Source organism: Choloepus didactylus, chromosome 1 (genome assembly GCF_015220235.1).
Source record: "Choloepus didactylus isolate mChoDid1 chromosome 1, mChoDid1.pri, whole genome shotgun sequence".
Taxonomy (NCBI): domain Eukaryota; kingdom Metazoa; phylum Chordata; class Mammalia; order Pilosa; family Megalonychidae; genus Choloepus; species Choloepus didactylus.
Window position 1 is genome coordinate 152045091 of NC_051307.1, and position 12640 is coordinate 152057730.

Consider the following 12640-nt stretch of genomic DNA (forward strand, 5'->3'; position numbering starts at 1 on the left):
AAGCCCTCCATTCTAGATCAAAATGATTTCAAAAATATATTGACATGGTTGAAAAAGAAGTATCAGGGCAAGGGATTGCTGTTTTATTTTCATCACTGGCAAGATAAATTGTTCATCCAGTCTTGTTACTGATAATGATAATATATTTTAAAGCCATCAATCAAACAGTAAACAGTGTAACATCCTAATTTGAGCTAAATATGTTTAAATATCTACATCGTTTATGAGTTTGCTACTTGCTGAGAAATTTATCTAACTGGGGAAAATTCAGAAAGGTTTATTTTCTTCTTATTTACATTCTATTGTGACAGTAGTTGGCTTTGGGGTTCCAAATGGTGCAGCTGAAGAACATAAATGTGCCTTAGGGAATATGAAAAGGGATGGCGATTTCTCAATGAGTGATAGATTAAGCAAGTTATATTCAAATCACAGTATTTATTCCCTTTCTGAAATCCTAGGCCCAACAGAGATTATGGAAATTGACGGTTTTGGAAAACTCTCTTTAGGAGAAAAGTGTGATCCAGTCTTGGCTCTCCCACCAGCGGAGTGTCATTGGCCAAGCCATTAGCCTGGTGGAATCTTGATTTCTGTATTTGTAGAATAAGGGAATTCTGGGCTGTATCATTTCTAAGTATTTTTCTTTTCCCCACTCTAAAAGACTAAAAACAGAGCTTCAGTTTAACATTTGAGGATAAATTGTGGTGCATAGCTCGTGGGGTGGTGGATTGGCCTCTAACCCCCTTGTGGCAGTTACTACATCGGTGAAAAGAGAGTAATGGACCTTGATTTTACCCACCTCCTGTGAAGGGAGACTGTGAATGACATAACAATCATGCATGTGTTTTTAAAATTGAAGAGTAGTGACCAAGGGCCGGGTGTGGGTGTACAGGGCAGAGGGCCCTCCCTTGCTGCTTTTGCCTGGGGGAATTTCTTGCTTTGCAATATTTTTAAGAAGCTTCCTTCCTTGTTACTAATCAAAGATTAAATGGATATATGTGCGTACATGTTTATGTGTGCATATGTATATGCATGTAAGTATATAATGTATGTACACACACAGACATGCATGCACACACACACATTTGTGCTTCCACTCAGAGCTTTTGGTCTGTATGTTATCTTCTGATTTGTTATAATTCAGCCTAAAGCAAAGAAACCTGTTGTTTTATGTAACTGACAGTATTCCTATAACTAACATACAACTTTTGCCAGGATTTTAAAATACTAACAAAAAAAGCTTGAGGATCCCGTACCACTTTTGAAAACTCAGTAGGAATTTGCAGTGGCCACTGTCAGTTGTAATGAGAGCAGAGCAATTGCCTATCTCCATCCCTATGTCAGGGGAAAATGAGTCTCTGTACCTAGGCAGCACCTATCTCAGTGGAGTTACAGATCAAAGGGATAGTGGAAATCTGGTAAATTTTACCTTTTAGTGGTTGAGACATTCTTACTCTACTTCTGCTTTTTTTATTCTTCTTTGGGGAGCTCCAAATTGAAGCTGAGGTAATGGGACCTTGAATCCTCACATGCTATCAATAACTATGGTCTTTCTTCCACAAATCAGTGGTTAAACCAAGTCACCAGGCAGTAAGTATTAAGTACTTGTTAGTATGTGGACCTGTATTAATTGCCTTTCAGTCAAGCTCTATTTGTGAATTCAAAGAAGTGCCTCTTAAGAAGTTTGACATCAGACCAGAATGCACAGAAGTGGCTGAGTTATTTGCTTCCTTAAGTGCATCCTTATTTAGAATCTCCCTCTGCAATGTGTGGCCTGGACTAGAAGCATCTGCACCACCTGTGAGCTTGTTAGAAATGAAGAATTTCAGGCCCTACTCCAGACCTATTGACTTCGAATCTTCCTGTTTAAAGATCCCCAAGTGATTGGTCTGCACACTAACATTTGGTAATTTAGAACAATAGTTCTTGACCCTGGCTGCATACTGGAATCACAGCATAAATTTTTAAAATACTGATGCCTGGGTCCTATCCCCAGAGATTGAGACTTATTTAGTCTGGGGTGCAATGTGGGCACCATGATTGTCAAAGCTCCCCATGTGATTCCAATATGCAGCAAAATTTGAGAACCACCGAATTAGATTGCAATACATAGAAGAATACACCAAAATGAATTACCCAGCTACCACTGTTCACACCCTGTGCATTACCACTCACTTGTCTTGGTGGCATGTGTTTCTTTTTCCTGTAGGGACTGCCCCTCTTCTCCTACCACAGCTCATGTCTGACCCCACCTGTCCTTCAATAAAGACTTACCCCCAAGGCCTTCTTCCCCCAGACCATGGTTCTCCCTTCCTCCTCTTAACCCCATACCACTTTAGCTTTCTTTCTGAACTTGACAATTTTAACTTAGTAGTCCAGTTATCTATCAGGGTTGCTTATCTCTCCCCTTCATTTGTGAGCTCCTAGAGGACAGAAGCCACATCTGACTCTTCTTTGTAATCTCTTACCACCTAGCAAGACTAGGTAATGTGTGCATAGAGTGGGGATGGGAACAGAGAGGATAGAAGGCAGAAATACCCATCTTTGTATTAGTCAGGTAAGTTGAGCACAGGAAGAATGCATGGGTGATGTTTAGGACCTGGATGAAATAAAGGAGAGAGCTTTGCAAACTGGAGCAGGGGATGGGCATTGGGAATACAAGTTGAGAGAAGGATGGAGGTGAGAGGGTAGTGATTATAGCCAGTGAACACTGAACACAGTTTTCTGAAAGAAAGAGAGGGCAGGTTGACTATGGAATAGAGGGAAGTGGGGAGCTGAGTTCACTCGGAGCATTTTAGGAGCCACACATTCCAGGATACTGGCAAGTCTGACAAGCTCTGCAAAAGAGGTTATCATTTGGGGTGCATGGTGCCTTTAGTGAGTGTGGCTGAGTCCTGCACTGTGCATTGTTCCTCTCTGTCTATGCCCTGGGTGGGCTTCAGGTAGGTCAGAGAGCAGCATAGTAGGGCCCTGTGCTGGTTTAGGGTCCAGAAACAATCCCTTTTCACCCTGAATGGGCCCTTATGCTCCCAGCTAGTAGATATGATTTGATGCACAAATTAGGATGCCTGGTCAAGTTCTTGCCCATGTGAAGTTCATCTTGTGGTAGATCTCTACATCTCACAGCATCTCACTGCATGTCAACATTTGCAATCTATGCGCATTCCATATTCATGCTTGGGATTTACCTCACATTTCCTCAAAGAGCTTTGGAGCACTTCAAGAAGGGATGTTTGATTTCCCGCAGGGAACTGCATAGACTTCTGTAGGAGCAAGAGTTGACACAAAAGTGCAAGGGTAAGTGAAACATCCAGGGGAGGCCCAGGAAAATGGGAATTTGTAAGCAGGTAGACACCAGGGTGTGTGGGAAATGGACTCATTAAACCTTGTTCCAAGAATCCCAAGGTTCCAGGTCCTGGGGATCTGAGGCATGATTAAAGAGCAGTGTACTTCTTCACAACCACCAGTCTGCAGGCTTTTCCATTCCCAGAAAAATGTGGGGGCCATTTCCAAGTCCAAGGAAAGCCAGATATAGTACTGGGTTGGAGGGAAAATCATGGAAGGCATAATGCTTTCCATACCCTCTTAAAGCCAAGTTAAATGCCTAAATGGAAGGTCTTTTAGGCCATTTACAATCCTCAAAGAGCAGGTCCCATTGTGACATTCATTTCTAATACATTCTGCTGTTAACAAAGAGCACAGTACTTGGCATTTTAGATTTTGGGAAACCAAGGCAAAAGACATGTTAAATTTTCTACTTAGTAACAAATAGTAAAATGCAGAAAGGAAAATGTGGTTAAACCTCGTCTCTACCACTTATTGGGTTTCCTTGTCTGTAAACTAAGAATCATGATGGTTGTGCAACTGTTTTGTGTGTGTGTGTGTGTATGAGGATTAAATTTTATGATATATGAAAACCACTTAGCATGGTACCTGGTACCACTTAACCACAAATGCAGTTTTCTTCTCCACTTTTCTTTCTCCCTGCCCTGTTCCCTAAATGTGATTTGATCTCTATACCACCATCACCTTCAGTTCCCAGGGCCAGAGAGCACCCTACCTGATGATGGGAGGTGCCCTGAGAAGAACAAGGTTCCTTTGGGTAATTGGTTGGCAGTTAAGAAGTGGGTAGAGGCCAGGGATGGAGGGAACTGTGGTGGTATGGTAGTCTTGGTGATGGTGTTTGCAAACAAAATTTTTGGGTGGTAGAATGTCCTGACACAAAATTTCCCAACCTCAACACCTAAATTTCTGCCCCTGACAATGAACCCTCCCCTTATCATTCTCCCTCATCCTACCACCACCCCATTACCTGCTTACCTTCTCTTCCAACCTGGGGACAAAAACTTTCATAGAACCATCTCCTTCCTCTAAAGCCTGTATACCTCCACCCCTTTCAGAGGAGAAGGGATAAAGAGAAGGCAGTGGGCAGTTTTCCTGGCACCTTGTACAAGATAGCTGATGGAGGAGCTGGACAGTGGCAAACCTGTCACCATAGAAAAGCTGAAGGAGGTCTCCCCTGGCTCCCCAATTTCTTCTAATATACCCATATGCCACCCAGCTCCATCATCCTCTTCTTTTCCCCACCCTTCTACTGGAGAAGGAACAAAATCAAGAGGGCAGTGGGAAAAGTAGGGTGGGCCAATTGCATTGTGAGATCTGAGCATCTGCTTCACTTACAACAGAAGTTTCCACAGCCTTCTTGGGCTCCTGGGGGCAGGACAACCCATCCTGGGTGCTGAGCTGAGAGCCATAATGGAAACACACCTCAACTAGTTCAGGCCTTTCCCCTTCATTTCTGCAGTGGTGATGATGGCAAATAGTCCCCTGGTTTGCCAAAGAGGGGTTTCTTGTTTGCTTATTGGTTCTTTGTACTGTTTCAAGAAGAAATGATCTTCAGTAGGGAAGTTTTTTATTGTCCAGAAAAACAACAGTAGTTGGGACTTCCTACTTATAGATGGGACACTGGCTGGTAGTCTCCCTACTGGGACATACCTTGTAGGTTCAGCAAATATGCCATCTTCCTCTCAAAGAATTATTATTTTTATTCATTAACCCCTGTTTGTGAGTCCCTAAGAGATGTGAGTTTCACAGATTCTTCCTCACTCCTTTACTACCAATTCAAGTCCCCACCCAATTTCCCTTCTCTGTCTGGAGATGTACCTGGCTCTCCTTACAATCAAACTTCCCAGAAGAGTTAGACATGTTGCCTTTCTTGGTTTTTTCATTTTCTTCAGACTCTTCATCCCATTCTCATCTTGCTTTATCCCCCATACTTGCAATGACTCTAAATAAAATGGACCTTTTGGCACCATTCAACTTTATTATGCCCTTCTTCAAACACTTTCTTCCCTTGACTTCTATGACACTACTAGATTTCCACTCACATCTCTGTTGACTAATTCGTGGTATCCTCTGCTGGGTTATCTTACTCTAGCTAACCTTCAGATGCTGGAGTTTCCCAAGCCTCATTTGTTAGCCCTTTTCTTCCTTATCTTCTTTGGGACTTCCATTCACATCCAAGGTTGCAGTAACACACCACACAGTGTCTACTATCAAATTTGTCTCCTGGCAAATCCCTCATCGAGATCCAAATCTGTATACCCAACAGCCTGTCCAATTTCTCTCCTTGGATGTCTCACCAGCTCCTCAATCTCAACATTTCCAAAATTGAATTTGTGATCTCCCTCATGAAATAACATTCCCCTTCAATGTTCTCCAGCTGATAGAAACATGTATGTGTATGTGCACACACACACACGCACACACGCACACATCCTGTCTTAAAACAATTCCAACCTTCCCCTTGCTCGTAAGATAAAGATCAAAATCCTTAGCAGGGTCTACAGGGCCCTAAATAATCTGGTCCTTGGTCCTCTCAGCACCTAAGTATCAGCCCTTCTATTACTTTATCACTATGCTCTACACTGTCCTCCTCCTCTTAGTTTCTTATACAGGCCTCAGGGCCTTTGCACAAACCTCAACAGCTGCACCTGCACCTTTTCACTATTTTCTTTCTTATCTCCTACCCTCCTTCAGATCTCAGCCCAAATGGCACTTGCTTAAGGAATCCTCCTCTGAACCACAAGACAAGTCCCCTACTTATACACTCTTACACTACCCTGTACTTCTCTCCATAACACTTAATCTCAATATTAATAAAATAATAAATTACAAATTAGTTATTAAATATTTGGCACCCTGATAGTAGGAACTATGTATCTTGGTAAATATACATTGAATGAATTAATGAGCAAATTAGTGAATGCATGAGTGAAGAATTTATGGCCTCTACATTGGGATATTGCCCTTAAATACATGTCCCAGAAAAAACAGAAAATGTGAGATTGAAAATATCCATAAAACATTGTAATAGGCTGAATAAGGACCCTCTCAAAAGATACCCATGTCCTAATCCCTGGAACCTGTGAATATTACCTTATATGGCAAGGATCTTGCCATGGAGATTATCCTGAGTCACACGGGCTCTAAATGTAATGACATGTGCTTACAAGAGGAAGTCATAGGGAAATTTGACATACACAGAGGAGAAGGCAATGTGAAGATGGAGCAGAGAGAGATTTGAAGATGCTGGCTTTAAAGGCTGTAGTGATGCATCACAAGCCAAGGAATGCTATCAGCCATCAGAATCTGGAAGAGGCAAGGAACAAATTTTTCGCTCAAGTCCCCACAGGGAGTAAAGCTTTGCTGACCTCTTGATTTTGGCCCAATGATACTTATTTAGGACTTCTGGTCCCCAGAACCATGAGAGAGTAAATTTCTGTTGTTTTAAGCCACCAACTTTGTGGTGATTTCCTACAGCAGCTGCAGGAAACTAATACAAGCATGCACAAATAAATGGGAAAAGATACCTATATTAAAAGGAAAACATATGGGTGTAGAATTCAGAAGTCTAGATGAAGATCATATCATTCATTGACTCCAGAGCCTGTTGGTGGGTTTTCCTACTGAAGAGTGAGCTCCATGAGGTGACCTGTATCACATTCTTTCACAGGCAGTAATGTGGTTCTTTGACAGTTCATGTAACTAGTTCACCCAGCTGTATCTCCATGCTGACAACAACCTCCTTACGTGTCCCTACCAATTTAAAAAAAAAAAAAAATGCTTTCTTCCATAGATCTCTTCATAGCTTGGTGAAGGCTATTTTTTTTTTAATTTATTCTTTTTAAAAGATGGCATATTTAAAAATTATCCAAGTAATTGCATCTTCTGGAACTTTTTAGTTTTGAAACATTTTCAGAGCATGCCTTTAGGTGGTGCTTTAATAATGTGAAATAAGCACATGAAAGTTAAAATTATTAGCACACCATAAACGTTCAATAAAGTAAGCAGCATTGTATTGAGCCTTTAAAATCCCCTTTTACCCAATGTCTTATATTAGAATAACTGACGTGACCACCATCCTGAGACATTCTACTCTTGGTGGGCAGGTCATGGATATCCATTTTTAAATCCCCCATGGAACCAGCGCTCTGGTTTTCAAAGAGCAGCACTAAATGGATAGTTGTTGAAATCAGTGTTATCAACATTTTGCTTTTCATGAGTCACTCCTGCTTCTGTCTACCACTGCAACCCAGACTGTCACTAATGACAGACTGATCTCTAGAGGACATCTCACTCAGGTCTGCCATCATCACAGCATTGTACACACTGGACTTCTCTGGTTTCCCTCTCCCCATTGACTACATCTGCCCTGTAGCTTGTGCCATCTGAAATGCTTTCTGTGAAGTGCTAATGAGATAAACTGCTCTATGATAATAGAGCTTTTATTATTGCTTTTATTATTGATATTTTAAAAGAACTGCTAATGAGTTATTTTTTGGCCTCCCAGTAGATGTATTTATAACTAATTGGCTTTTGTTAATAATGTAGATGATGAAAACAATGACAATACAAATAAATGACATTTATAAAATGTGCCCAGCACATAGTATGTGCACAGTAAATATTAGCTTTTATAATAACCATTGTTATTAGTATAACAATGACTGTATTGAGCCCCTACTACACTAGACATTTGGGTTTTGTTTGGTTGGTTGGTTGATTTTTGTTTTCTCTCAAGGAAGTAAATGGAATCATAGTTATTTTAGTTATGATTTGGAGTAAAAAAAGCCATTTACTTTTTTTTAAATTAAGTAGTGTATCTGTGTGTGTGTGTGTGTGTGTGTGTGTGTGTGTGTTTCTCCTGATTTCGAAAGCAATTCAAAAGCAGTACAGCGTTGGTGTTAAGCATGTCAGCTTTGATATTGCCTGGCCAGGTTCAAATCCATCTCATTCATAAGCTGACTATGTGACCCTAAGTAAGTTTGTTAACTTCTCTGAATCCCAATGTTCTCATTTATAAAAAGGGAATAATTATAGTACCTACCTCATAGGGTCATATGGAATAAATGGCACAGTGAATGACTATTGTGTGGCGTAATAGCACTCACTAATGTTCAGTGTTGTTTGCTTTTATTATTGATGTTTTAAAGGAACTGGAAAAATGCAGAAAAACAAAAAAGAAAATACTCACATTGAATTCCATTATATAACCACTATTAACACCCTGGACTATGTCCTTCTAGCCTTTTTCTGTTCCTATGTATGCCTACCTATACTAAAATCTTTATAAAATTATAAATTACTATTTACTACCATTTTATGATCTCCTTTTTCAATTAGTCAACCATGTATATGAATGTTCCTTTATTTATTCACTGGACATTCAGTGAATTTCTCACTATTATAAATTTTAAAAACAGATCTGAATGCACATCTTTTCATATATATTTGCTTAATTTCATTATAAATTCCTAGGAAGCAATTTTATGTTGTAGAATATAAAGATTTTTAATATTTTTAAAATAAATTAAGTTGGATTCTATTGGATTTTATTAATTTTCCTTTTCACTAATAGTATATGAGGCTGTGGTTCTCATGTAACATTCCCAAGCCTGGGTAGTATATATACACATAATTTTTATCTTGCCCAGTAGTTTCTCTGCAATCTGGAGCAAGTAATTTTAAATCTCTAAGTTGCATATTCTTAACCTGTAAAATTAACCACCGATAGGTAAAGAATTCAGAAACGTAGTCCCAGATCATAAAGTTTATATTGATTCCAGAGTGTGTTGATGCTCAACATTTGAAGTGTAGTTCAAAGCAGAAAAGACTATGATGAAGTTGACTTAACACCAGGGGAGACTGAGTAAGTGACTCTCCAGGAGCGTGCGGAGGACACTTCCATGGTAGCATCGTCGTGACTATCCAGAACCTCCCACTGTTATCACACCTGCATACTGCAGCTCAGAGAGCGATATGGATGATAGATATGATTCAAAGTTATGTGTGTGTTTTTTTTCCTTGCTGTCTCTCCTGTTACAATGCACGCTCTCTGAGGGCAGGATCTTTGTTCACAGAGGTATCTCAAGCACCTAGCCCAGAGTCTGACTCAATGTAGGGGTTTGAAGATAAATATCTACTGAATGGACGAATCTATTGAATGAATGAATTTAATGGACAAATGCAGCTACCCTGTATGTGTCAAAAGACTGGAAGCCAGCAGGAAGTCCTCCCCAGGCTAAGCATCTCAGACGTGTGCCCTTCTCGGCTCCTGTTGCTGGCCCAGTCTTTCTCAGTTGTATTAATTCCTTCAGGCTGGTTGAGGTTCAGCTACCTCTACTAAAATCTACACTCTTCAATGTAGTATTGGGTCTCTCTGCTCTAACCTACTCTGAGCTGGCTTATAGTTCAACCAGGAGGGCAGTATTGTTTTCCATCTCTTAGGGACACTTCATTGTCCCTTTGTATTAAAACAACCACCGCACGGGATGTTTGAGAGCTTATCATATGAGATAATGTATGACATATACTGTGAAGTATAGAACTATTTGACCCAGGCAACATGCTGTGGTGGCGAACCAGAACCCCTCAGTTCACATCAGGGTTTCATAACTTACTAGCTGTGTGACCTTGAACATATCTGTGTATTGCAAATAATAATACTACCTACCTCACAGGATCAAAGGGTGGATTACATGAGTTAAAAAAGGTGAAAGACTAGAACTTAGTAAGTCAAATGTCATCTGCTATTTTGACCATTATTATTAGCAGTAATAATGATCTCACGAACTTACTCTGTGCCTGACATCAAATGTGTATTATCTCAGTTAATCCTCATAATAACCTGTGAGCTATTATTGTTATCCCTACCTCATCAGTAAGGATACTGAGACTCAGGGAGTTTTAGTAATACTCTAAAATTATATGGCTAATAAGTGGCAGAGCCTGCATTTAAATGTAAATGTGTCTAAAATATGCTCCCGTGGAGAAATTTTTCTTAACAGAATTTGAAACTTAAGCATCCTCATTGATGATATAATTTCTGATATCTGATTTCTAGCTTTTTAGTCATGCTCTCAACCTCAGAACATTTTTCAAAATCAAACTTCAAATAAATGTGATTATTTAAACATCCACCTAGGAGTCTGGCGATCTATGGTTTTTAAGGACCCACAGTGATTTCGTGGTTCAGTTTACCAATCTCTATCTCCTCCACTAGGAGTTTAGCAAAATCAGTCAATTAAATAACTAAATGCAATTTAAAAAGCTCTGGAGTTGTAAACAATAACTAAAGCAGACATTTTGTGTTCCACAGTGTGGGGATATTAAGGCTCTAAATCTTTGATAATCTTCATGAAAAGAGCAGCTCTTTGTAAGCATTTCAGGATTCATTTTCAAGTGTGCCAAAGTTGCTCATTCTGTAACCTCACAGTGATTCCCTACCCAGTGCACAAGTGTCCTGACACCAGGAGAAGTAGAAATTTGTTTACTGTAAAGTGACTGCTTGACCGAGTGCCCTGTGAGGTGCCAATGTCCTTTTCACCATGGTGACAGATTTGAAACGTGAACCCTTTCCAGACACCCCTAGCGGAGATAAAAACAGAAACTGAAAAGCAATCCATTTCCAGATGTCAACAAAGCAGCTGTATTTGTGGGTGTGCTTTACTGTGCCACATTTGATAGATTATTTTTTATATTCCTGACATTATCTTATTTCCATTGAACTATACTATAAAATATTGTCACTTTTTGCCAGGTGAATGATTTGTGATATTTGGTGAAAGTGTGTTCTTCAAGAGCCAAGAGATTTGGACATAGTGTACAGCATGGCCATGAACGGGCAGGATGGTGTTAACGTGTGAATGGTGTTCATTCAGGAAGCACATTATACTATTAGTTACTCTGGTATGGGTTTACACAGAATTTAGCTTGATGTTTGAAGATCTTACTTTTCTCTTCAACAGGCTGATTATGTATGGCTTTGTGAAGGCTATGGTATATGCTGGCCAACTGAAAAACGGAGACTTTCATTTCACTGACTGTTTATTTTTTGGCTCATTGATGTCTGCTACAGATCCAGGTAATTGTTCAAACAACATTTTCATCTTTTGAGGTAGCAAACTTTTAAATTGAATGTTTTTCTAAAGGTCATCACCTAGCTCTATATGATAACAATCCCTTATGCCTCTGTACACATTCATTAGTGATTATTAATAAATGAAACAGGTGAATATTCTCTCAAGCATTGGATCAGGAAACAATTTCAGTCATGGGAAAGACTCTATTTTTTCTAGTTTATTTCTCTACAACATGTAGTATTTTCAGCTTCAGCTATCTTCCTTTAATATTCTCCTTATCTTATTTTCTTTCAAAAACAATCTATTGAATAAATGGTAAAAAAAAGATTTTTAAAAATAATTTACTATGAAGCTTTTTAAACATGTCTAAAAGTAGGGTGCATAGTAAAAGAACTGAAATATAGTCTTCAGAAATGATGATATATGGTAAATCTTGTTTATCTATATCCCCCGATTCCCCATGAATGGATTATGTAAAAGCAAATCCCAGATGTCATACCATTTTATTTGTGAATGCTTAAAAAAATAACTATTGCAATTATAGAATCTAAAAATGTTAACAGTAAACATTTAATAATATTAAAGATCTTCTCACTTTTCAAATTTCCCTGATTGTCATTGTTATTATTATTGATTTGGGTGGTAGCTTATACAAAACCAGGACCCAAACAAGGGCTAAACATTATAATTGATTGATAAGTTGTTTAGTCTCTTTTACCATTAGTTTCTATTTTTATTGCTATTTAATTGTTGGGAATAAAATGAGATAATTTGTCTTGTGGTTGAATAAAATGTGATACTTTAATTTGTTCCTCTATCCCCAGTATTTCGTAAACTCTTGACTGCAGCTAAGGTTTAATCAGATTCAGGTTCCCTTTTTCGGCAAGATTACCATGTAGGTGGTGCTGTGAGCCTTCTATTGCATCACATCAGAAGGCATATAATGTCTGGTAATCTCTTGGTGAATTCAGTTGTTCGCTTTGTCCATCACCTTATTGCATTGCTACGCCAACAAAGACCACCAGAACATACTTACAGTTAAACAAGTTAGATTTGTTAGGTGTTACAGCAAGGGAGAACCCACACCATAGGGAAACAAGGGAAGTCTCAGTATGAGGGTGTTTGGAAGGAATTATAAGATTTGGGCTCATGTTGGTGATTTTAGAAGGCATTTAAGGAGGGTCAGAAAGTGGAGGTAATTCCATGATTGAGTATGTTAG

At 39.2% G+C, this 12640-nt stretch overlaps 1 protein-coding gene across 1 annotated transcript in view; it reads left to right on the forward strand.

The window, feature by feature from the left end:
* Nucleotides 1–12640, forward strand: part of SLC9A9 (solute carrier family 9 member A9) — a 592279-nt gene that overhangs the window by 131243 nt on the left and 448396 nt on the right. The window contains exon 5 of the mRNA XM_037843226.1: nt 11307–11422. Within this exon, the coding sequence (XP_037699154.1) occupies nt 11307–11422 (116 nt within the window). The remainder of the gene's footprint in view (nt 1–11306; nt 11423–12640) is intronic.